Source organism: Lycium barbarum, chromosome 6 (assembly GCF_019175385.1).
Source record: "Lycium barbarum isolate Lr01 chromosome 6, ASM1917538v2, whole genome shotgun sequence".
Taxonomy (NCBI): domain Eukaryota; kingdom Viridiplantae; phylum Streptophyta; class Magnoliopsida; order Solanales; family Solanaceae; genus Lycium; species Lycium barbarum.
The window spans coordinates 115,634,884-115,661,440 of NC_083342.1; the positions used below are offsets into that span (position 1 = coordinate 115,634,884).

At 33.8% G+C, this 26,557-nt stretch overlaps 2 protein-coding genes across 2 annotated transcripts in view; one reads left to right on the plus strand and one right to left on the minus strand.

The window, feature by feature from the left end:
- The first annotated feature begins 12,589 nt into the window (after positions 1 to 12,589).
- Positions 12,590 to 16,412, plus strand: LOC132645703 (methylsterol monooxygenase 1-1-like). The gene is made up of 5 exons (XM_060362846.1): positions 12,590 to 13,159; positions 14,733 to 15,058; positions 15,171 to 15,318; positions 15,569 to 15,601; positions 16,083 to 16,412. The coding sequence occupies exons 1-5, from the start codon at positions 12,830 to 12,832 to the stop codon at positions 16,146 to 16,148; spliced, it is 903 nt and encodes a 300-aa protein (XP_060218829.1). The 5' UTR covers positions 12,590 to 12,829; the 3' UTR covers positions 16,149 to 16,412.
- Positions 16,413 to 17,482: 1,070 nt separating this feature from the next.
- The window catches only part of LOC132645704 (uncharacterized), a 29,170-nt gene continuing 20,095 nt past the window's right edge, over positions 17,483 to 26,557 (minus strand). Inside the window, exons 3-10 of the mRNA XM_060362847.1 lie at positions 25,052 to 25,112; positions 24,594 to 24,886; positions 22,064 to 22,203; positions 20,954 to 21,028; positions 20,368 to 20,458; positions 20,071 to 20,274; positions 18,581 to 18,625; positions 17,483 to 18,006 (exon numbers count right to left, since the gene is read on the minus strand). Of these exons, the coding sequence (XP_060218830.1) occupies positions 17,921 to 18,006; positions 18,581 to 18,625; positions 20,071 to 20,274; positions 20,368 to 20,458; positions 20,954 to 21,028; positions 22,064 to 22,203; positions 24,594 to 24,886; positions 25,052 to 25,112 (995 nt within the window). The 3' untranslated portion in view covers positions 17,483 to 17,920. The remainder of the gene's footprint in view (positions 18,007 to 18,580; positions 18,626 to 20,070; positions 20,275 to 20,367; positions 20,459 to 20,953; positions 21,029 to 22,063; positions 22,204 to 24,593; positions 24,887 to 25,051; positions 25,113 to 26,557) is intronic.

The following is a 26,557-nucleotide window of genomic DNA, read 5'->3' on the forward strand; positions in this document are numbered from 1 at the left end:
CATATGGGCTTTTGCGGAGAGGGCGGAGCAAAATTACTGTATCACTCAAAATTAGGCCAGGGTGGAGATTTGTAATGTGGCCTTATTTTGAAATAAAATATTATGCTTGGAGCCAAAGTTTGCTTGTATGGATGAAATTTTTTTGATTATTTTTCATTTTTCCTTTTCCACAACTTGGAGGCCAAGTTTGGTCCCTATAAAAGGAAGGCATTTGTCTCCATTTGAAGACACACCAAAACAATTCAAGAGCTTCTCATCTCTTAGCTTTGTCTTCTTCTTCCTCCCTTTTTTATTTAGAGTATTATTATAAGAGAGTTATGTGTTGGGAAACATTTTGTGTGAACCCTTCTTTGGAGTGATCTTGTGAAGTTATTCTCTTAGGATACTTTTGGGGTAATTAGAGTATTTACTCTAATTTTGTACTCTCTATTGTACTCTTGTTGATATAGTGAAATTGCTCCTCTCCGCTTGTGGACGTAGGTCATGTCGCACCCCATTTTAACCGGGTTAAATTTAAGGAGTATGACGTATTGGTGATTCCTATTTTGTTTTGATTTTAAGGAGTCGCCACATAATTAATTTAACGGTGAATTAGGACACCTATATATTAACTAAGGGAAAGTTAACACTAAACCTCAATTAATAGTCTGCTTAACCAGTGTGATTCTAGGTAAGGGCTCTATATTATCCTAAAGGGAAGGGGTTAGGCATCCTTTAGAATCCGTTAACTTACGGTTATCCGACCAAACTTAGGTTAATTAATTAAGATGGAAATTCATATAAAAGAGGACTTTGAATGCCATTTTAAATAAACTCGTAAATATTATTAAGGCTTTAAATCAAATGCTATTTAGAAATAAAACTTATAAAAGATAGTTTGCATAAAAGATGATTTTAGATGCTATTTAAATAAAGCTTAACATGTTGCTAAGACTTTATATGAAAGTAATAATGATGTCGTTTGAAATAATACTTGTAGAAAATATGATGTATTGCATAAAAGAAGATTTTAATGGCTATTTAAAATAAAAATTGGATATGCTAAAACCTTGAATGAAAATATAATAATGTTCTTGAAAATAAGACTTGCAAAATAAGACAAAATTTTGTATTATATCAATATTGGTGATGTAAAATACCTAAACTTATTTTCTTTAAAATGTGAGGGATAGGGTATGAGTTTCGTTCTTTTATATTAACTATACTTGGTTAAAAGAAGTATATTATTGGATAAACTTTGAAAAATTATTCATAGAATGTATTTGAACTTATATTTGCATATTAGTGATGTTTTGGAATTTCTGGGATAGTGAGCATGAAATATGATTCTTTTAACTCAATATATAAGGTCATGCTATTTTGCAAATCAATTATGCTAAATAAAATAAATATTAGACATTATAAATAGTTTTAACATGAAAAGTAAAAAAAAGAGAATAAACTTATGGAATTGATTGTTAGTCTTCCTTAAACTTACTACCCATTACTAAAACTAAACCCCACTAATTTCACTACGGTTCATCTAAATTAACAAGTGTTAGTCATGTGATACAAATTAAATGCATAAAAATAAAATAGAGGAGTAAATAAGTTAAATGGGCTCAGCCCATTTCATGGCTGCTATGATCAGATTGCTGTTGGGCTTCAGCCCAGTAATTTCATTGTATTGCTGTGGCCTGCTGCTGCATGGGCTTTGCCCAGAATATTTTTTTTTTCTATCTGCTGCGGACGTAGATTGACCAGAAAGGAGATTGCGTTGGGTTTTTAGCCCAACACCGAATGCGGAAGAAGAACGAGTCTCTCAGACTCGTATATGATGGTCATGCGAAAAATAAAAGGAAAAAGATTAGTATCTAATCGACAAATAAGGTTAAACATGTGAAAATATAACTCAAAAAAAACAAACCAATGGATTATGTATATATTATGTATGTTTCGGTATATCTTATGTATATACATTCACAAAGGTGCATAGAAGGTTAATAGGAATATCTACCGCACACGAATTCAGAAATAAGCATAATCAAAATTGAAATGAAATTGCGCTGTATGTGGAATTTGCCAACACAAAATTCATTCCACGAGATACACATAATATAGATAATATATTCATCACACTCAACCATTTGAAGAATTTAAATAGAGCATTTTACATATATGGCACGGGCAGAGTGTAAAAGATGTGCACTAGTAACGCACAGCGCATATTGAACCTAAACATGACGGATTTATGGTATACAAAGCACCCAATGAATTCAAGAGGGGTTTGTATAATATTCAGATACGTTCTAATCCACATTTTTCATATTATCAGGACAAACACAAGTGACTACATCAAATATATCGTGGAATGACAAAGAAGACAACAACCAAGGTAAAAGAGAACTGATGAGTTTCAGCATAAACGCATAATGCTAACAGGTGCTGGACCATTACTTTTTTTAACATAAAGTAATTTATAGTCATATAGGTAAAAAAAACAGTTCAATATGTGGTTCAGGGTTAAAATCCTTTTTCTCAGTCTTTTCAAACAGAATTAGTCTACATTGGTTCAATATCAACATTATATATCAGATATGGGCATTTTCAGTTCCAAGCTCAACCATCACCATTTATGTTGCTCTGAAATGAGAATAAGCAGTGACTCTAGACTATCATTTTTATATCACAAACCCCAGAAAAGAGATCAGATAGGTGCACAGGTACTGGTTAATTATGGACTTTAAGTCTATTTGAAAAATCAGAAAGGAATAGGGAGAGGAGGCGGCATACATGCATGCATTACAGAGGCAAAAACAGAGGGAGTATCGAATTCAAAATGATATCGGGCATGCATAGATGAATTCAAGATTTACACATGCTATAAATCAAAGAAAAGGGGTAAAGGGCAGGAAATCAATTACGCTTTTGAAAGAAAAGGATTTAAATAATCCTAGTGATCAGAAGACTTCTTTTCAATGAGTTAAGATTTAGATCCCATCTCTGTTAAGCCTTGCTCTTTCTTTTAATGCTCAGCAACCAAACAACAAGCCATAACAATGAATTTATCGGGCAGCAACAGATCAGTCCGAAATTTAAAGAGACTTAGGATTTAGAGTCTTTTTTTTTTTTTTACTACAGTTTTAAAACCTACCAGCAGCAGCTAACTGGAACAGAGGGAATACCCAGATGTTTTGATATGTTTCAAATAGGTAATCAAACGAACAGACATTTGGTATTCCCATTTCAACATGTTAACTAGATGTAGCAGCTTCAACATTCATACATGTTTAAATGAATATCCCTAAGGATGTACACTCATATGATTCATACAATGCTCAGGAGCAAGCTTAGACAGATTCAACTCCACAGGGAATGATCACATAGCACACAATTAGCATGTTTTATCCATAAGGAAACTCAAATATACTTTCGGAATTTAGCAGAGACCTAACATATATCTGAAGATACTGAAACTGAATCTAAAATGTTGATCAGCCTTATTAACATATCTTCAGTCTGACCATACCCACATCATCTCAAAATAAACCTAGCATGCTAGATATCTATAGCTAAATCATGCCTATTACTATTAACAAGTTATCATATGTCAACCAAACACAAATGAAGCGAATAGCAACAAAATAAACAAGCAGAGATTAAATAGAACTAGACAAAGAAAAGGGACTTACTAAACTAAACAATCATTCCTAACCACATAAACAGGCTAACACAGAAACGTATTTAACTAAACCTGAATCGAACTTGGCATGTAAGCACAAGAACACATCTTGACTGCTAAAACAGAAACAAACTAAGTAGAGAAGAGTTATTTACACACTTAAGTAGACCAAAACTAAATTACCATATATAAATCTGTTTTACCACATAACAGACTAACACAGAAACAGACTTATTCATCGAACTGGAATAGCTTAACTAAAACTAACATACTTGAATTATGGAACAATAAAACTGAAAATAACACAGAACAAAACATGCAACAGAAAAAATAAAAAATAAAAAGGAAAAGGAGGATTACCTTCTTCGGGTGCAGCGAAGTGAGGCGAAGGTTTCGATATCCACTCGAACACTTCAAATCTACTTCGAAACACTAAAAACCCGAATTTGTATACCCTTTCGAATCTAGACAGATGCTAAAGACAAAAACAGAACAAAATGATGTGGATTTTGACATGATATCGAACAATACAGCGAAAAGAATTAATATCGTCTATGGGGATTTCTTGTGATTTTCAGAGCTTTCATTTTTTTCGGCCCTTTTTGCGATTGAAAAACCTGTCTTTATAGTGGAGTTTAGGGGTTCAAGAACTCGTTTTTGTAAGGGGATTCTTGCCGATCCGAAAAAAAAATCCTCCACTTCTTCAGGTAACTTCGTGAACCCCAAAAATCCCCCCTTTTCTTGATTTGGAGATGAGTATTTATAAGGCGATTTAGGGTTTTTCGATTGACAAGAAGAGAGAGAGGAGCGGGGGGAGACAAGATTAAGTGGGGGTGACAGAGGCGTGGGGGACAGGGGTAAGTGGAGAGGAGCGTGGTGGAGGCGTGGAAAGGGAGAGAGAGAGAGGAGCGGTGGAGAGGGGAGCGGGAAAGAGAAAGGGGAGAAAGAGAGAGGGTGCGGCGGAGGAAACGAAGGGGATTAGGGATTTAGGGTTAAAGAAAAAAATAAGGGATGGACTGGACCGGGTCGAGTTAAAAATGGGCTGGTTTGGCTAAAATATGCGCTGGGCAAAATTAAAAGAGTGGGCTGGTCCGAAAATGTTGATTAATTATTTGGGCTGGGATGAATTAAATGATGTCAGGTAAATCAAAATGTGGACTGGTTTTGTGAATTGATCCGAAAATAGTGTGAGTTGGTTGGGCTACTACATTTTAAATAAAAGACCTATTTAAATAACTTGTGTTAAAATATTACTCGATATAAAATACGCAATTATTAGCACTCAGATAATAATAAAAAAAATGGCGTTGTAATAGCCGTGCAATAATATTTCGAAAATCCACAGTAAATAAAATTATTATTTAATTAGGCGAAGATAAATGCGATGTGAGTGCGTAAACCGGTAAAATGTGCTAAAATGATGAAATAATAATAATAGTAAATAATAATAATAATAATAATAATAATAATAATAATAATAGTAACTGTAATAGAATAATAAAACATGAGTATTAATGAGAGGCTAATAATTATAGTAAAATATAAATATATATTTTTTAATTTTCCCAAAATATTAGAAGCGTAAATAGGTATTTCGGAGGAGAGGCGGGACAAAATTGGGTGTCAACAGGTCACACTGACCGAACCACGTTAAATTTGTGCCTCATTTATTTTCTTTACTTGCTGTTGTTATCAACTAACTATTGTCTTTGTTATTGTCATTATAATATTGTTTGGCTAAATTTCTCATTATCCGGATTATCGATCCTAACAGAGTAAAAGAGTTTTGGGTTAACATTAAGCCACGTAGTTCTCTCTTGTTCTAATCAGACTAATCAAAGATTAATTTTTCAACAGAGAAACTCATTGAGTCGTGTGTACTTAATTCTGATACTGACTAGACAAAAGACGTTTTAACTCACGGATCTTAATGGATTTAGTTATGAAATCTTTCATTTTGTGTATTACTCAATTGACATTAGCTGTACAAGATATCTTGTTGTCTCACAAAAATTTATAAATCAAAAAGTGTAAAATTTAAGTATACCAACTTGTGAAATAAAAAGAAATCTCACACTATTAATATCAATTGCTTGAGGTACAAAATAAAAAATTTCATAACCAAAACTATTAGTAGGCGTTTGGACATGCGATTTCATCTCATGAGATGAAATCAGTGTTTGGACATGCGATTTCATCTCTGATTTCATCTCATGAGATGATATCCCAAAAGGCATGATATGGGATTTAAAATCATGATTTCAAAAAATATAAATGTAAAATTTGATCCATACGTTTATATTTTGTAAAAAAAAGACTCATAAATTGGTAGATATATTTACCAATCATGTTTACCAACCATAAGTTGGTAGATATATTGTTCGTACCATGTGAGAGGATTATATTAAAGAGTGGTTACATTACTATTCATGTTAAATTTTCCTTTTTATTGAACTAAAGTTTGATAAATTGATGTTGTATTTTTTAGAAAGGTCTTCTAGTAGCGTATTAATTTTACGGAAAAGGGCCTAAAATACCCTCAAACTATTAGAATTGGTACAAAAATACCCTCCATCCACCTTTGAGCCCCCAAATACCCCTACCGTCCACCGATGGGGTCTAATATACCCTTGCCGTCCACCTATGGGATCTTATATACCCTTATTTCTAACAACCTCATCTGATTAATGACATTGCAGCATTTAATTGGTTATCCCATATGATTAACTAATCTAATTAATTTTAAACCCACTTACCCGACAAACCCGACCCGCCTCAAGTAAAATAAGGGTAAAAATGAAGCTATTTTATCAAATTATCACTTATTTCTGCTGGAAAAAATAAAAATTGTAGTACATTAATGCTTAATTCAAGCACTAATACCAGACTGCATAATAGTTTATCCACTGTTCGCTCAGTTACTCTCATCCAGCTAATAACCCTCAAATAACCTTCTAAAAGGAATAGTAATTTAACAAAAACCAAATGAAAAAGAAAAAAGGTTAAAATTAGAAAAAATAAAATAAAATCAGTATGCAATAAGTGTTGGGTAACCATTTCCTTTCTCACTCACCGGAAAATACTTATGGTATACTTAGGGCAGGGCGAGTTTGTAGAGTAGGTGAGTTGGGATCCGGTCAACATAGTTTAAAATTAATCAGATTAGTCAATTTTATGGGTTAACCAATTAAATGTTGTCACGTCATAAATGAGATGTGGTTGTTAGAACGCAGCCATGCAGTAAGCACAAAGCAAACGATTCTTTCGCCTTTTACTAAAATAAAAAATAAAAAATAAAAATAAAAATAAAAGAGATGGGGTTGTTAGAAATAAGGATATATTATACCCCATAGGTGGACGACAGGGGTATTTGGGGGCTCAAAGGTGAATGAAGGGTATTTTTGTACCAATTCTAATAGTTAGAGGGTATTTTAGGCCGTTTTCCGTTAATTTTATCATGAACTATAATTTACTCATTTAGTAAGATTGTATAAGAATTGAGAAAATTTTAATGATTTTCATAACTTGTGAAGTTTTAATATTTATAAAAAAAATTACAACTTAAAAAATTCAAATTACATGTCCAAATATAATTGCATCTCGTGTCCAAACGGCTCACAATTACATCACCGAGACAGCACAGAGCATTTCCACGAGTCGTACATGCAAGTTGCACTATTTTCAATTGTGTCATTCTCCATAAATATAAGGGGTCCATCTTTCACTTTAATTTCCATCAAATTACGAGAAGGGAGAGGTTTTTTTTCTTTTTTTCATTCGGCAGTTGGTAATTATATTAAAATCTCGATTAATTTAGATTCGGACAGCGTAATTCATTTAAAAAGGAAGTGTTTCCTAATATAATTTTTTATACTCAGAACTTAAATCCGATACCTCTGATTAAAGATAGAGGGTTTCAATCCCTCTCCACAACCTTGTTGGTAGAAGTTATTAATCATGAGAAACTACCGTGAGTTGTTAGGATTGCAATAAGTTTGGCCAAAAAAAGTAAAATAAAATGAAAACTAATAGCCTGTTTGGCTAAGCTTATTTCCCTCCCAAAAGTACTTATTTTTTCAATAAGTGCTTATTTAAAAAAAAAAAAAAAAAGTGTTTGATCAAGCTTTTGGGAGAAAATAAGTGCTTTTGGGGAGTAGCAGAAGCAATTTTTCAGAAGCTCAAAAAAATAGTTTTTGCCCAAAAACACTTTTTTGAAAAATATTTTTGAGAAAAATACACATAGAAACACTTTTTAAAAGCTTGGCCAAACACTAATTACTGTTCAAAAGTACTTTTTAAATTAATTGGCCAAACACAAACTGTTTTTAGCCAAAAGTACTTTTTTGAAAAGTATTTTTTTTAAATAAGTTATTTTTAGAAGTTTGGTCAAACAGGCTATAAGTCGTAGAAGTGTTATATATTTCTCATTAAAACTATACTATGATCTTTTTCTTAATAATGTACTAATTTTGTCTTATTCTCACAAAATTGTGCTACAAGAAGTAACAAATAGTGGCTACTGAAAAAAGCCTCGATCTAAAACTCTACATGACTACGTTAAGGTTCTTATTTTTACGGCTGAGACTTCCTAGGAAATAAATTGTGGTCCTATTTAGCCTAACACCTATCCAATAATTAAATACACTAGTTACATAAGTATAATTTATTACTCTATAGTATTTTGCTATGGTGTGCAATGTTATAATGGATTTTTCAGTATCTTTGTGGCAACCTATCTTTACTTTTTGGAGCAAATAGGCTTTAATCACACGTTCCTCACATATTAAAGTTAGATGCATATCATAAGTGAGATGGGAGGAATAAAAGAAACAAGTAAAAAGTTAGGCTGAAGTGGTTAAAAATTCTTAAATTTGGCGCGAATTATTATTTTATTCCTCAAACTATGACTAGTCTTAAAAACATCCCTAAGCTTGATTAAGTGAATTTTAATACACCCTCGATCACACCTTAGTGAGTGTAGTTACTCGCGGTCTAGCTGGAATTTCCAGCTGATGTGTCCTCCACCACTACAACACAATGTATTTATAGCTACGAAATCTAAGCTATGAATTTAAAATCCGTAGCTATGACTTAGCAGTAGCCACAAAAGTTCAAATTTCGTAGCTATCTACGAATTCATAAAATTTGTTAGCCACAAAAATTCAAATTGACAGAGCTAATTCTTTATTTTAGCTATAATTGCTAAAAATCGTGGCAATAATTACTTCAATAGCTACAACTCTATTGTTATAACAAAATTCGTAGCTAATTACTAATATTTGCTACAAGTTGAAAATTACTGTAACAATAGTAATGTTTTAGCCACAATAAATTATTTGAAACAAAATGTTGTAGTTAAATATATATTTTTGCTTCAAGTTATAAAAGATTGTGGCAATAGTTAAATGATATAGCCACGGATAGTTGTTTATAACAAAATTTGATTGCTAATTATTAATTTTTTGCCACGAGTTAAAACTTACTGAAGCAATAGTCACCTTTTGGCCAATATAAATTATTTGAAATAAAATGTTGTAGCTAAATGAATATTTTTGCTTCAAGTTATAAAAATTTGTTGCAATAGTAAAATGATATATCCACAAATTTTTTGCTATAGCAAAATTTCGTAGCTAATTATTAATTTTTGCCACGAGTTGAAATTAACTGTAGCAATAATAACATTTTGCCACAATAAATTATTTGAAACAAAGTGTTGTAGCTACATAATATATTTTGGAATGTAGATAAATAAATATTTTTGGTTCAAATTACAAAAATATTGTGGCAATAAGTAAATTATGTAGCCATTGATTTTTTTGCTATAACAAAAATTCATAGCTAACTATTAATTTTGCCATAATTGAAGCTTACTGTAGCAGCAGTAACCTTTTATCCACCAAAAATCATTTAAATAAATATTTTACTTCTAGTACTAAAAAGTTGTGGCAATAATTGGCTGAATAGCTACAATTACTTGTCAGACAAAATGATAGAGCCACAAATTTATTATTATGATAAAATTTCATAGCTAGTCAATATTTTTAACCACTAGTTGAATTTGTTGTAGAAATAGTATGTTTTAGCCATTAAACATTTTTTTTGTACAATTGAAGTTATCATAAAAATAGTACTAATATAATCACAATAAATTAGTCGTAACCACTTTTATAATGAGATAAAGAATTATAGAAATATGTATATGTAGTTTAATTTCAAAGAGATTTTTACATTCCGATAGGTATAATTGCTTGCATAAACAAGTTCTTATATGGTATCACAAAATCAAATATTCATCAAATTAATATCTAAATTGAAAAGAACATTGCTATATTCACTTCCCATAGCAAATAAATAAAATCCTTCGTGGCAAAAAATATGGATCCTTAGCTACATATGAAAATGTTTGTGGCAAATACTTCAATTCATAACTATGAATTTCTTGAACTTGTAGCTAAATACAAGCTCTATTGCCACGAAACTAAAATATAACAATAGCCATAAAATTTATTTTTTCATGGCAAAAAATTAAATCTTTTGCCACAACATAACATCTTGTGGCTACAATATAAAGTTCGCTACAATTTTTTTTTTTTTGTCGTGGCAAAAGAATAAGATCATTTGCTACAAGCATATTCTTCGTGGCAAACGAATATTACCAATATAGCTACACACACAAAAAATCCGTGGCAATAAGTATTAGTCCTTTGTCATGGACCATGTAAAGTCCGTAGCTAACTTTTAGCTACACTACTTCTTGCTACGAATGCTAGGGAAGAAAATTTTGTGACTAAAGTGTTTAGCTACGAAAATTTTCACATTTAGCTATAATGTATTTCGTAGCAATAGATGCATTATGTTGTAGTGCACGTGGATAATTTAAAAGCCAAATAGTAAGGAAAAAAAACTAACCTATTAAAACACCCGACCCAATAACCCACCCGATCAGACATATCTACCAACCCGTTAAAACTCTCTAGAAATCTCCCTCCCTCTCAAATCGCAAAACCCATCTCCTTTGATTTCCATAGAAATCTTAGTGTTTTAGTCAAGAAATCTCGATAAACATTGATTGTAAGGGTCGTATTCTATTAGTTCTTGGGGTTATTAAGGGTGGAAGGGTTCAAGTTTGTGGATTAATTAGCCATTATACTTGTCTTATTCAAATATCTAATTTGATTTTTTTCTTCTCAACTGTATCACTTGCAGAAATTTTAAAGCTTTTTTGCAGTCCCCTTCAATGGTTGGAGTTTTAATCAGCTCTTAGACGCATTTACCTCACCCTTTTCAATTGGACCGTCTTTTTTCGATAGTAACTTCAATATCAACCTCTTTTTTTTCCATCCATCTTAAATTTTAGTACTTATGAAGATAATTGACAAGAAACCTACAAATATAACTAAGAACTTTACCAATTAGAGAAGAAGGTCAAGAAAAAATTGTGAGTTCAACTTGGGGTGTGTTTTAATGAAGAGCATTTAAATAAAGACAAAAAAACCTTTTTAGCTCTTGGGTTGAGATTAAAAATAAAGGGAAATGTAAAAACGGGGTTTTTTTACACTCTCACGTGTGTAGAAGAGACTGAGACCACTTGCTATGTCATGTGGTAGTTTTGGGGGTGTTTTAAACTCACTCAGGTAAGCTTAGGGGTGTTTTTAATACTAAGCATAGTTCGAGGACTAAAGTAATAATCTGCGTCAAGTTTAGGGGTGTTTTAACCACTTCAGCCAAAAAATTATCTAAATACCTATTTAGTCCCTTAAATTTTGCTCACCATTTGTCAGTTAGACACTTTTTTCTTTTAATTGTAGGGATCTAGTAGCTCAGTTGGTTGGCTCTATGAACTTTCACCTTATTGGTGAGGGTTCGAATCCCATGTTGTAATCTCATCCCCACTTCTCCTTCCTATCCCCTATGTAATATTTTTTATTTATTTTAAAAAGACACTTTTTTTTTTTTTTTTTAATAGCTACGTAAAGAGAGGGGGAAAGTGGAAATAAAAAGGGAATGACACGCTGCTTATGGAGTTTGAATCTTTCACCTCAACTACAAAAAGATAACGAGCACATAAAGTTACACACTTTATTTTTCGAAGTACTAAGTATTTATAACACTTCTACTTACTCTCTCATTCCCTCAGTCCCTTGTCAGTTGTCAAATATTCTAGATTAGTTTTTTCGCTTGGCCACTTTAATAAATCAAAGAGAATTAATTTTTCAGTTCAACAACTATCTTATTTGTCACGGTAATTTAATTTGTTTATGGCGTTTTGACTTGTGAAGGAAGAGGAGGGGCAGAAGAAGGAGAAGGAAAAGGAATGAAATGGTTAAACTTTAAATATGTTGTGCACTATGACTCTGCATCAAATAGCACCATTCAAAAGCTCCCTGGTGTTAAATCTACTCAAAAGCACACGATAAGTGGCGGAATCAGGATTTTCACCGAAAGTATTTAAAATATAAAGATGTAAACACATAAAGAAGTCAAAGGGGGTTCAACATTTACTATAAAATAATTTTAGTCATGTATAAACAATACTATAATTTTTCGCTAAGAGGGTTCGGATGAACTCCTTGGACCTACCTAGCTCCGCCCCTACTCACGGGATTTGTTCACTGGAAGAAGAAATTTCTTTTCTCAATATAATTCATCAAAGAATAAGAAATGTTGAACTAAACATAAAGACAATTGGAATTCAAAATCGTAACATTATAATCACAACGTGATCTATTAGTAATTATTAATTTTATATAATATTATTCATCGCATAACATTCTCTATGTTAATACTTACCGCATCCAATTATGAAATAACTAACAAAACGAAGAGTCGAAACAAATAAAAATACCCCTAGAAAATTAAAAAGTGCGGATCCAAAGCAAAAAGGGGAAATAGCCAATCCACATTTATAGTACACCTAATGATAATCCTTTGAATTCTCTCCACCACCTCCTTCCTAGTAAATAAATAAAAAAAAGTCCACTTTCCTCCTCCTCCTTCTTAGTCTTTTTCCTATAAATTTTGCAACATCTATTTGCAAAACTTTCCTTTTCATCTTTTTCCTCTCTCTCTGTATATCTTTCTACATATATAGAGAGAGAAAAAGAAAAAGAAAAAAGAAGAAGAACCATATGAGCCAATATTGTTGAAAAAATAACCACATTTGCAAAAATGTTGGCTTTTGAGAGCATACAAGAGGCCTCTATGTCTCTAGGGAGGAACCTAACATTTGGAGAGACATTATGGTTCAAATACACAGCTGATAAATCAGATTTCTATCTGTATTGCCACAACACAATTTTTCTGATCATTTTCTACACAATGGTCCCTTTGCCAATGGTGATTCTTGAGCTAATGAGGTCCAACAAGTTTGATGTTTACAAGATTCAACCCAAGATCAGATTTTCTTTATCTGAGATGATGGAATGCTACAGAAAAGTCCTCATCACTTTTGTATTTGCTGTTGGCCCCCTCCAATTTTTCTCCTATCCCATCATTGAGGTGTGTATCCATCCATGCACTGTTGTTCTATTTGTTTGATGAAAATTTTACACACAGTGGACATTAGTTGAGTGATTTTTTTTTTTTTTTTGCCTCACGGGTTAGTGGAGCAGAATCTATGAACTCAAAAGTGTTAGATTTGGTCCACCAATTCATGAGACAAACAAAAACCAAAGCACATGATAAAGTTTTTTGAAATGGAATTATTTTGTCCTTCTTTTGGTTTTTGGCTCCTAAGTGTCTGGCCATTAATAGCGTAATAATGACCTCTCCACTAAATGTTGCTCAAGCTAAAAAATGCAATTAAAATTGGGGAAAATGACCAAAAATACATTTGAACTATTCAAAACAAGTTATCCCATTTCGAACAATTCAAATACCGTCAAGTTAAAATAAAATCACAACACCAAGTAAAAAATTTAATTTAATATTTTAGAAAATAAGACTAATAACTTATTTATATCAAATTTAAAATATACCGGTAGTGTTAAAAATTAGACTATTAATATAGCATACCGACTAAAACTCTTTGTATGTGTGATCGCCTTGGTGTGATACAGGTAAGCAATAAAAATTAGGTTCGGTTAAGAAACATGCACGTGTCATGCAAATGAATTTATTACTGACTATGTTGTATGCGTGTCTTATTGAATTGACTAGAATTTATTACCGACTATGTTGTATGCGTCTCTCCCTGTCTCTCTGTGTCCCATTCATCCTTAAAGTTATTTTGAAATGACAAGGGCATTTTTCTTTACAAAATTAGGATTCCCCCTTTGACGCAAATTATTTGAAATTCTTACATTTATACATGTTCGAAACTGCCAATACTACTTTGCATGTTTCATGGATGACGCTATGAATTAGGTCTAAAACTAACAATAGACAAATCCTGTTTATTATTTTGAGATCTTGGAAAGAATTGAAGTGTTTGAAGTTGCAGGAGATATATGAAGTGTTTAGACTTTTCATATTTTAACCAGTGACGGAACTAGGATTTTTATTAAGGGGGTGTTAAAATATAAAAAAGTAAATCTACAACGAAATTAAGGGGGTTCAACACATAGTATGTATACATAAAAAATATCTTTTTATGTATTTACACAATGTAATTTTTTGGCGAAGGGGTGTCAACATGGCTCCGCCACTGATTGTACCGAATAAAACAAAATTAACATTTTACAAGTCTTTTCTTTATACTAGTACGATCACATTCAAATTTATGAGTGAACTTAAAAGGTACGTGGGGGAGGGTATAATGTTTTGATATAAGCATCTAAATTTTCTTAATGGTTTAAATTTTTCCCATCAAATGTAGTATATAAGGACACCAAAGAATCTATGCATGTCTTGAATTGAGCTATTTCACAGGTTGTCTTAAAATTTTGAACTGGATCTTTTTTTCACTGAATGGTAAAATTCAATAACCTTACATGCAGCCCAAACTTTCATGTACTTTCCTGTTAACATCTTGCATTTAAAAAAAGGGAGGTAAAGGCCAAGAAAGATAGAATATAGGAGTAATATATTTTTCTCATTATTGATTTTAGTACTCTATTTGGGCTTTGTGCAGTGGGTTGGGATAAGGACAAGTTTGCCCCTGCCATCTGCATCAGAAGTGTTCTGGCAATTACTGGTGTATTTCTTAGTTGAAGACTATGCAAACTATTGGCTTCACAGGATGCTTCATCACTATAAATGGGGTTATGACAAAATCCACAGAGTCCATCATGAATATGTGGCCCCAATTGGTTTTGCAGCACCTTATGCCCATTGGGCTGAGATTATTATCTTGGGCTTGGCTTCTTTCCTTGGCCCACTTATTGTTCCTTGTCACATGTTAACCTTTTGGCTTTGGTTTGTCTTGAGGCAAATTGAAGCCATTGAGACACACAGCGGGTAGGGTACACATGACTATTACTTTATTGCTCAATTGACCATTCGTTACTACTCGATTAGTTTATTTTTTTGGAAGAAAGAATGATATTTGATATAGAATTTAATTATGCAGCTATGAATTTCCATGGAGTCCTTCAAAATACATACCATTTTATGGGGGAGCAATATACCATGATTACCACCACTTTGTTGGAGAAAGTTGTCACAGCAACTTTGCTTCAGTCTTCACTTACTGTGATTACCTCTATGGAACCGACAAGGTCTGTTCACCGTTAACCTTTATATCATACAAATGAAATTTCAAGAACTCGATTTTCTATAAATAAAAAGATACAAAATTTGGAAAAAGACCACTTGTTATAGAGTCGAGACAAGGGGAAAAAAAAAGGTACTAAAAATACGGGATTTATTTTGAAAATCTGAATTACTTAATGTTGCGTTACATGAACAAAATATGTTATGCTAATGTTTTACCCTCGTAATTCTATAATATTTTCTTTTTTGTCTCAGGGATACCGATACCAGAAGGAAGTCTTCGAAAAGGTATCAACAGAACATTCTCTCTCTTTTTTCCTTTTCACAGAATACGGCCAAATTGAAGAAAAAAAAAAGGAAAAAAGAAAAACAAAACCTTCACATTAATTCGTAAAACATTCTTTTTCTAAAAAGAAAATTCGTGAAAAATGTTATCTAATCATTAGATTCAGAGGAGAGAGCATGAATGTCTTTCATTTGGGGGAACATTAGGAGTTTTCATTGGCTTTTTTGTTTTCTTTTTCCTAATGTAGAAAGAAATACAGTCAAACATCACTACAACAGTGTCGTTTGTTCGGATATATTTGATTGCTATAGCGAAATGTTATTACAGAGAACATATTTATATAATATAACATGTAAAACTTGTCCCAGAGAATTTTTTTATAATAATTAAACATTATTATAAAGAATAACCATTATAGAGAGGTCTGACTGTACAACGAAAGCATGTTAAATTGTCTAACTTGTGTCTTTGTGAATATGACAGAGAAGAGAGAAATTGAGGATGGAAGACAATCGTGATGGATCTACACCTCCCTTCAAATCTGAATAAATGCAATGACCCTTTTTTGAGGCTTTGAAACTCTGCCTTTTTCCTTTTTTATTTTAAATGTGTGATCCTTTCTCTTTCTCTTTCGAGACAAGTTGATAGTAAAATGTTGGATTAAGTGTGAATGTACGTGCTGCTTCTATCAGGCACTATATAAATGGAGTGCTTGCATAGTTTGTGTTTTTTCTTATGTAACCTAAAAGTTAGATATGTTAGTTATATGGCTAGTTCTATAATTCTTCTTTATGCACCATCTTTTGAAACCTATGTTAAGCTATGCTATCACTTTTTTAATGCTTATCAATGCAAGTGAACGGACTTAACCTTACACCAATTGGAACTTATTCCAATTTAGAACCTTTCCTACATTTCACAAAGTAAAAGACGTTGCAAAAGTACTATCCTAATAATAAGAATAGACATGTAACAGTGAAAGATGAAATTACACATTTGTTATTTTGTTGTTTCTTCTGAAAAAGAGAAAAGAAACTCTCTCAAAAGTTGAATTTGAGGACGAAGGACCAAGCATGAGTAATGCATGACATCAAAAAGAGGCTTTTAGGTTCCAATTATTATTTTAAAATGTACAAAATGAACAAGAAAGCTGGAACAAGCGCAACATCCAACTTCATACTGCAGTAGATCCACAACAAGCCCATCTAGCTCACTTGGTTGTGGTCGTGGGTTCGAGCCCCACAGTGGCGTTAGTATCTTTTTTTTTTTTTGGTTGCTTTTTGGCCGCTTCTGGATTTCAAACTTTGCTTTTTCTGGAGATTGCCGCTACTTCCTCTATCTCAATTTATGGGACACTATTTGATTGAGCTTGATGTTTATGAAAGAAAAACTTTTTAAAAGATTGACATTTTTTTTTGGATAGTTTAAAAGAAAATTACCACATAAATTAGATCTAAGGTAGTAGTATTATTTAATGATTACCTTTATTCGTCAAAGATCACTGATCCCTCATACTTTGTCTATTTTTCTTCCTCAACACTTCAAATGCTCTACGTCACTATACCTGCAAATTACAATGTGCTAACCTTTTTACCTTTTAATAAGTTGATGATGAGACTCAACAAGGAGAACCGTTTCCACTTTTTATGGCATTGCAATTTCTTGTTTTCTCTCTTTAATTTACTGAAAGCAGAAAAAAAATATCCCATTTTCCCTAATAAGTTGATGACCAAACTGAAAGAGCAACTTGACATTCTACTTTCTAGTTTCTACCGCAAGCAAAACAGAACTTCCCATATTTTGTCATCTTTTTTCGCTGTGGACAGAAAAGAGGAAATGACTAACATAACCAAGTGGATCATTTTCTACTTTCTACAGCAAGGAAAATAGAGCTCCCTATTCCTTTGTTATTAACTTTTGACTGAACAGAAAAGAGAACCTCCTGTTTTTTCCAATAAGTTGACAACAAACACTTCAGAATATATATTTCTCTTTTAGCCTGAAACAGATAAAACCACCTTTTCCAATTCTCAGCTCTAAAAATAAGGAACACCTCATCACTTCTCAGGGCTTGAGAGAGAACCACTAACCCATGTATAAAACATCAAAATTTGTCTAGCTTACTACATTCTGGTTAAATCTCACTTTGCATAACAAAAACCCTCAAAAGATGTAAGAACTCATCCTCTAACTTAGTCTGCATTCTGCTCTTCTGACTTGAACCCTATATATATTATATAGTATGTGATCTATTAGTTCAGAAACTGGGTGAGACATCAATAGCTTGTCATTGACGGACGGGGGAAGGCTCCGTAGCTTATTCATGATGCATTCAGGGATGGAGCTGCCCACAACTTCACTTTCTTATCGACACTGGCTGTGGCCAACACCACAGCTTGCTTGTCACCTGATTCACCGTTGCAACAAGAAAAAGAAAACCAACATAATAATGTGAGACCATCTCCAGAAAGCAACGATTATAGAAACTTTTTGCACAAAAGAAACACTATTATTTTCTTTTGCTGCCATCACAAATCCTTGCTAAATGCACCTATGAATTTAGAGCCTGATGGTTATTAAGTTACTAGAATTTCTTCAACAGCAGGAGGAAGTGTAATGATAGCTTCCTCCTAAACCACAAGGATTTGGTCCTACTATTCAATTTTTCCTTTTCGCGACAGTTTTTCATACTTTTCCCCATCATAGCTATAAGACAGAAAGCAAGTCTCATCTCCATAGTTGCTAAAATATATAGGGGAAAAATGGAAGAATTCAGAAAATCCATTAAAACTAGAAAGAAGACTTGAAAGCAAGATGCCAGCCAAAAGAGACCAACTATCTTTTGACTTGGTGACAAAAGACTTGGAAAAAAAAAAAAAAGAGGAAAAAAGCTGATCCTCTTTATGACCTAATGTAGACAAGAAAATAAAATAAAATCACACATAATACAGAACTTCCCTTGGGATGGGAGAGAGACTTACCGAATGGAATCGGAGAAGGCGACCATGCCATGTCAGTGATATCACCTGTACACAAAAAGTGGAAGAATATAAATTTTCAGATCAAGTTAATATAACTTGACAGCGTGGCTGGTATGGCTGGACTACCAACCACAGTGGCAGAGCCACGTTGAACACGCTGGGTTCACGGAAACCTATGCTACTTCCCCAAATTTTGTTTTGTGTTGTACACTATACTTGTAAATCAGGCTCATAATATCGTCGTGCACCCAGTAGACCAAAAGCATTGTGATGCACAAGTTACTTGCATCTTTATCGGAGACTCTCGTTAAGTTTTTCTAATAAAGTTTCTTATTTATATTGTGTTTGCACAAACAATAAATGTTGTGAACACCGGTTAAGTAATGAATTGTGATACTTAGGCCAAGGGTTCTATTCCTTTATGGTATTTTTATTAGATGATCATTTTTTATGGTTTCCTATTCTGCTATTTTTTTTTATTTTTTATGACACTATTCTGCTATTTGGTTCAGTTTGTTTTACTTCTCTCTTTCAATTTATTCCTGGTGTAATATTGCCCTTTCTTTTTCTTCTAATCCCAAGTTTGCCTATCATCTCTCGCGGGTCACTGATCAATTACTTGTAACTTGATAATATAAAAAGAATTAACACTGTTGATAAAAGTTAAACTCTTTTGGAAAAAGAAAATCACTATTGTCTCTTCTCATCCAACTCCATTCCAGTAGCTTTCAGTTCTCACTTTAGCCATCCCAAGAATTCCAAGTCTGGCATCCTACACTCATGACTTCGTCCAGCTTCTGTCAGCAGTGGTGCACCGATCCCCATAAAATCCTAGATCTGCATGCCACCTTCAAGCACCATGATAGAACAACTTTACCCTCATCTCCTATTGATCTAAGACATCCCTTCTCATCTCCTATTGACCTAAGATATCATATTGCTTCATACAAAATTACACCTATAGCGCAGAAACTATGTAAGCGCAACAGAGGTTCTAAGACAAAACTCATGACTTAAACAAGAATAGTAAGTAGAATGGTTCCAACAGAGCCTCACAGCATCTAGGAACAATGAAATCTAACTTAAAATATTCATGACTCCTGAGGAAACTGAAAAGGAACACTCGTGAGGAAAAGAAAAGGTATCAAGACAATACAGTGCTCAATAAAATGAAAGCTAAGATGCGGATGACGTCCCAATTAGATTCTAGCTAACACTTTATGAATCTTCCTCCTCCTTTGATGGGGAAGGGGTGGCAGGATGGGATTGGGAGAAGGTTTTAAAAGGATGTGCTAATGTATTCCATTCAGGTTCTTGTTGTCTATTGTGAAGGAACAAAAAGTTGAACTGTTGCAAAGAAGCATCCAGTCATAGGCTCATAGCTGCTTCAGAATATAGAAAAATTTCTACAGATTGGTTCAATACATACAAAGGGATGAAAATGGTGGGACATTTTCTGATATAGGTGCTAAGTAATTTTAAAAACATACCATCATGTGCTTTTTCAGCTGTGTCCAAAACCTTCCCAGTCTCTGCACATAGCCATTGCATCATTGAACCATGAGTGGTGGCCAATATCTTTCCATCAGGTGATAGACATAAACGATCATAGTGTAAAGTTGCGCCATTTGCATCCTTAAGGGGAATAGGGAACACCTTTAATGTCTTAGGGTCCTCAGAAAGATGATAGCGCACTGCAGAACAAGAATGTCGCACAAAGGAATATAATTAGATGAGGTAATAATGGTAAATTGGTAACTAATAAGAGCTAGGGAGGGAAGACGTACCATTAATATTCCACACTCTGATGGTACCATCCTTCGATGCAGTGACTATTTGTTCAGAATTCGGGCTAAAGCATAGCCACGTCACTGCACTCTGTACAGCACACATAAAATTTAGACATATACAGGAAAGATTAAATAAAGCAACAAATTAATAGCAAATCCAAAAAGAAAAGGTCAATCGCAAAAGTTCATTGAAACTAAATGACACGGTCAGTCGACAGAGCATTGTACACCTTCTATAATAAAAACAAGATTTCATTCATCAGTTAAATCATGCACCTAAATAAAAAGAGATGTTCCCAGTCTACGATCAACTACAAGTATTTGAATCATGGAGGTCTTTGATGAAACAGCTACTTCAAATTGACACTCCCTTAGGAATTTTCTACAATTTCTCCTTTCCCTAAAATATTAACATAAAGCTAAAAACTAAGTACAAATTAAGACAATAGTAAGCCTGTTCACACTAGAAACATCATCAGACGCACCTGAATTCAGATCATGTTGATCTAGAACCCTAGAGAGGGATAGAAAAGGAGAAAATGAAAATAAGACTTCCATAGGGCAAGAACGTCATATCATTTACCTTATGCCCCTTGAGCTCCATAATCCTTGAAACCTCCTTTACAGCACCATCCTTCGAATACACAATCTCCCAAACCTGTCAAAAAGAAACTTCTTCAGGAACTCTTCTTTGATGACATCCAACAACCAAGTCAGAAATATATGAAAAAATCATTGCCAAGTAAATTGCATAAAACTTAAAAGGACTCAAACCACACACAAGTAATGAGAGCTTTACCACAGTATTTAACCGCCACCCCAAATTTATATAACCTACTTTTCCTTCATAACTTATCCCAATTTAGTTGACTTCTTTGGAAAAATGACAAATATCTACAACTTCCATGAGTGAAAGATAATACTTAAATAAAATCAAACGATGTGCAATCTCCACCTTTCTCAGGAAGGATTGGAAAGTGTTTAGCTATTCACACGGATCACATAGGGAAAACATATTCTTTGGATAACCCCATCCGTCTTTCACTCTCTTCGGATTACATAGGACAAACATTTGGATCCCCCTTTGTGGATGGGTGGTGGGTGTACGTGGTTCTGAAATATGTTCTTGAGTGAATCAATGGCAAACACCATTTGACCATCTTTGTCCAAGCTTTGGCCCAGCTGCATACAAGATGACTAGAACCAGGCGATAACCATATGTGTATTTCCTTGAATAGCGCCACCCCATAAGCTCCTTGTTCTAACTGCCCTTCCAACCACCACATTGATAAGACTGTACATAACAGTCCGATTCACATGCCAGACTGCCTGACACTTGACACTGAACGACAAGACGGCAACTGAAAAGAATGTAGCTGTGAAAGTCTTAACAGTTTTAACGTCTCAGGAAACTACTGGCGCAACAATTTAGTACAGGTTATTAGCTGGAACTCTTTGTTTCTCATCTAACCCTCCAAAAAATTTTGAACAGAAAAAGGACACTCACGTTTCCTTTTTTCTTCTCATCTTCCAATATCTCTTATTACTACCTAGTTTCCTAACATCATTTTCCCACCACTCAACTTAGATTGAACTTTGACACAACATGTAGCACATCACTGTTGAGACTATTTATAAAAGCTTAAAGCAGTTCAGTCTCACAAAATGATAAGAACCCAACATCAAACTTCACCTTGACATCAGCAGTAAAAGCTGCAGCAGCTATAAAACGCCCATTGGGAGATATAGTAGCCATGTTATTCCTGAGTTGATTCGTATCGACATTCCCAACAATCTTTCCACTTTTTCCATGAAAAAGGACAATATCAGTACCTAAAACACAAAAAATACGGAAGCAGATTATTTCATGTGTCATTTTGCCTCATGGAAAGAAAAAAAAAGGTTCTTCCACACAAAAAAGAAAGGAAAGGAAGAATCTGGTAGTAAAGATGTTTGTGGATATGAAATCTCAGACACACAAATGACGAGCGAGCTGGTCACACATCTATCGTCATATCACTAATATCCATCAAAACCCAAACATGGCATACACAGTGCATAAAAGATTCTTGGAACATCAAAACCAATCTTCATGTCATTCAAATGCATCCACTTTCTTCCAAAAGAATTGTAATGTAAGTTTGAGATCAGATTGAGATTTATTTTTCCAACAAACACCAATTAAGAGCATTGCCTGAAGCAAGATCATTTGCTTTCATCAATAAAACTAAATTGAATATGTCATCTTTATTAAAGCGATAGCATTTTAAAAATATTTTGCATCATACAATCTTAATCTTAAAATTTGGCAGTCAAAGACATGTACAACAGAACTTTCTGCCAAACAAGTTTCTGAACTACTATTTTGGTTCGTCCTGCAAATATAGCAACAAGCAGCAGAAGTGTTTGATCCCAGAGTCGAGAGAGAACCCGGAAAAAGAATGCCACCAAACATACAAGCTAAGGTAGTGTCATCAAGCTTCATAATTTGGACTAAGTGAAGCAACTTCAACCAAGTTCTACAACCCCAATCTGATCCTAAGATCCAGTCAAAACTTTGAATGATAAAATGAAACTTGATTTTATGTTTTCTTTTTGATATCGATTTTATGTTTTCTTTTTCCCTATTCATTTTGTCATTGTGTAATAATTTCAAATGTAATATATCTATTCACTTTAAAGCAAGTGATACTATTATATGACTCAAGGTTGAGGAAACTAAAGCACTTGGAATGAATTGTGTTTGCACGTGTGCAAGAAAAATAAATAGGATTGATTTTTCATTGCTATCGGAAATTTGCTTCTGAAACTCTGTAATAAGGCTACAGATTATCAATCTTATGGTAAAATGTCATTTACCTTCTTTAATTAGTAATAACCAAAAAAAAAAAAAAGACTCCCAACTTGTGGCATGGAAAAACTTTTGGTGCAGGACTGAAAGTGATTTTGGTACGGTAACATTTTCGATCATGATACTGTAGTTAAGGAAAATATGTTAGGGAAGTAGGTAATTAACAGTTCCAGTAATTAGTGACTTTGGTTATCTACCAACATGCTCAAATTTTGAGATAGTTGATGCGCTGATGTACACAAAATATTAACATATTAGATATCATGTCCACAATTTTCTACACAATCTCAGGCCAAATCATCCTCTACAATGCCAAAAGAAGTCAGAATTAAGCATGCCAGTTAGAAGAAAATAAACAGAATGTGAGGTTTAGAAGGAATTGCTTCAAGTGGTAAGTTGAAAAGCATGCCCAACTTCTTTTGAAGTTGGGACAGTCAAGACAACTTAATGGGACTCCTGTCAGGCTCATATGGACTGCAAATAGCAATAGAAAGTTCACTGTGAATTCAAGTTAAATGTTAATAGGGATGACTCTTTTTCTTCTCGACGGTCAAGAACCTTGATTTGGAAGTCTATGGACCAAGTAAAGTAGCTTGCTTCAGCTGGGTTTTGTAACATGATGCCTGTTTAAGACAGCGAGATCTTCAGAGAGAAGGCTTTCACATGTGCAGCAAGTCAGATTTGTGTGGGTTTGATAATGAAGAAACTGACCACTTATTTTTGCATTGCGTAGTTACTATGCAGAATGTTTTTGCAGATATTTGGCTTGAGGAGAGTCATGCCAAGAACCCTAAAAACAATTTTATTGCTTCTGGGAAGGAAGGAAAATTACAAGGGAGCTTAAGAAAATCTGGATGACAGTTCCACCATGTAAAGTTTGGGTAGTTTGAACTGAAAGAAACCATAGATTCTTCGAAGGAAAAACTACATCAATCAGTATTTGAAGTTAGCATGCCTTAGTTTATTAGGACAATGGTGTAAATTAATTGCTGTAAATAGTGAGGACATCCTGATAGAATTAGCTGTAATATTTTAAAAAATAGTACTATAAAGGATGGAATATCTTTGTTAATCCAGCACAAACTCAGTGTTGGTCTTTAGCTACCTCAATAAAACTTTACGTACTGATAAAAGCTAAGCATGGCAGTTAGGCCCATTAGCACTAGCTACAGAATGAAATTGAATAAACTTAAAACTCAAATACAGAATTCAAAAATCAATATGATACATGCCGGCTCTCTCATAATCATGCATTCTCCAGCTACAAATATGAGCCCATGAAGCTTTTACAAGAATCAGGATATCCATTGAGCTTTAACTCAAGAGTTCTCTGGGTAAGCTTGAAAAGAATTTCATAAGAATCCAACCTTACCTTCAGAACATGAAACAATGATTGTGCTCCCATCAGCACTACCATATGTAGCCTTGGTACCAACTAGAGTCAGGACTGCTCTCTTGTCATGAACTTTATGCTGTTCCCATTTGATTTCTGGAAGAGGAAGCTTGGCCTGTTTGGAATCAGCATCTGCTTTAGGTTTCCCTTCACCATACATGTACAGGGAAGAACCAAAAAGACCATGGCATGCCACTGCAACTGAGGAAGCTTCATCAGCAACTGCAACTGCAGTTGGATGACCTCCAGCTGGCAAATTAATTCTCAGAAACCTGAATAAGATGCACCATAGATTAGAGTTAGAAATTTGCAATTAAATTCAAACCTAACAAAAATATTGATGATGATAATAATAATAATAATAACAACAAAAAAAATTTGCTCGGAGCTTAATAATAATTAGTGCCTTAATAATAATAAGACAGTAAAAGTCATACTTAAAGCTTTTGCTCGAAGCATCATCCAACTTGAAGACCCTAACAACCCCGTCAGCACAAGCTGCAAGAGGAAAACATTAGTATGGAAGATTTGACATCTATCTCCCCCATCCTCCTACAAAAATGCGTATATGGAATGTGAACGACTATTTCTAGAACCATAAATCCTTTGAAGTGATAGAAGATGCGATTGTAATTATGACTGTGATTTATAGCATGTTCTCTTTAATTATAGTAATTTAAGGATAACAAATATATTTCATTAAGTAGAAAATGTCCTTCATTAGTAACACACCAAGGCCATCGAAGTTTGTAATGTGGCCAAGTCATATCTTTAAGTTACCTAGTTATCTATACATACAGGTATTTCCCCTATAGACCAAAAATATAAGTGAGACGATGTTCTTAAAGCTTCTTACATCCCCTCACTATTCCAGAACAGTTTTGTGAATAATATAACAACAAACAAGGTTATCCTAAACTCTGCCTAGCTGGTTTTGCAACATATAGCAGATCCAAGCTCGGACAAATCAGGAGAGTGTGGTAGGTTGAAGCCTAACATAAAAATAATCTCAATGAATCCTCTCAATAGTAAATTGAACCCGAATAGAGCGGAATCCATAACATGACTATTCGGGGTACTATATAGAAGTATATCTCCCTAATACCACGCTTAACCACTTGGACAAAGAATCATAAAATTTCTTCCATTTATTTTCCACTCTCTTTTGTTATCTTCCCGTATGCAGTGAAAATGTATAAGAAGAGAATGTTAAATATCTCCCTTGTCATCCCCCAAACAGATTGACCTAAGAAAAAAAATCCATACAAGTGAAGTTGAGCCCATAAAATATTTCAACAGAAATCAAATCCTATTAGCAGAAGTTGTCCCATAATCACTAATCACAATGGTAACGTTAGACCTACAATAAGTCCCAACACAATGGTTTGACATACCAAGGATGAAATAATCAGCAACAAGAGGGCAAAGCAACTGCTAAGGTACCTTCATTGGAATAGTAAATTATTGCTACAACTTTGTTTCCAAAATTAATGTGAATTTTATGGCCGCTTTATTAAGATGAGAAGTAAATGTTTACCTTTCTTTCTTCTTCTTTTACTTTATCAAAAAAAAAAAAAACCTTTCTTTTCCAATAAGAGAATAAAATGGAAAGCTGATTATAAGAAGAGTAAGAGTGAGATCTGGCTTTTATATGACTTTTTATATTCATCAATTTCGGCAAATAAATTGTAGAATATTGCCTTCCCAGAAACTGGATTATGTGGCATCTGGAGACGATGCATGATGGAAGAATTGGCTTTCAATTTCCATGTAGGTAGTAGAGAACATGAAAAAATCTTATACGATTCAGAAGTTTCAAAGTAAAGACAACCACCACATTACCCGCGAGGGTGGCTTAGTTGGTTGAGCATGGGGCTTTCATAATGGAGATCTCAGGTTTGAAACCCCCGCCTAAGACAGCAAGGGATTTGCCTTCTGGGTCG

What these genes read in the sequence shown, in the direction of transcription:
- LOC132645703 (XM_060362846.1), top strand. Translation starts at nt 12,830, where the DNA reads ATGTTGGCTTTTGAGAGCATACAAGAGGCCTCTATGTCTCTAGGGAGG. An exon ending in GCCATTGAGACACACAGCGG is followed by an intron (nt 15,059 to 15,170) that starts GTAGGGTACACA and finishes TTAATTATGCAG; the next exon opens with CTATGAATTTCCATGGAGTC. An exon ending in ACCTCTATGGAACCGACAAG is followed by an intron (nt 15,319 to 15,568) that starts GTCTGTTCACCG and finishes TTTTTGTCTCAG; the next exon opens with GGATACCGATACCAGAAGGA.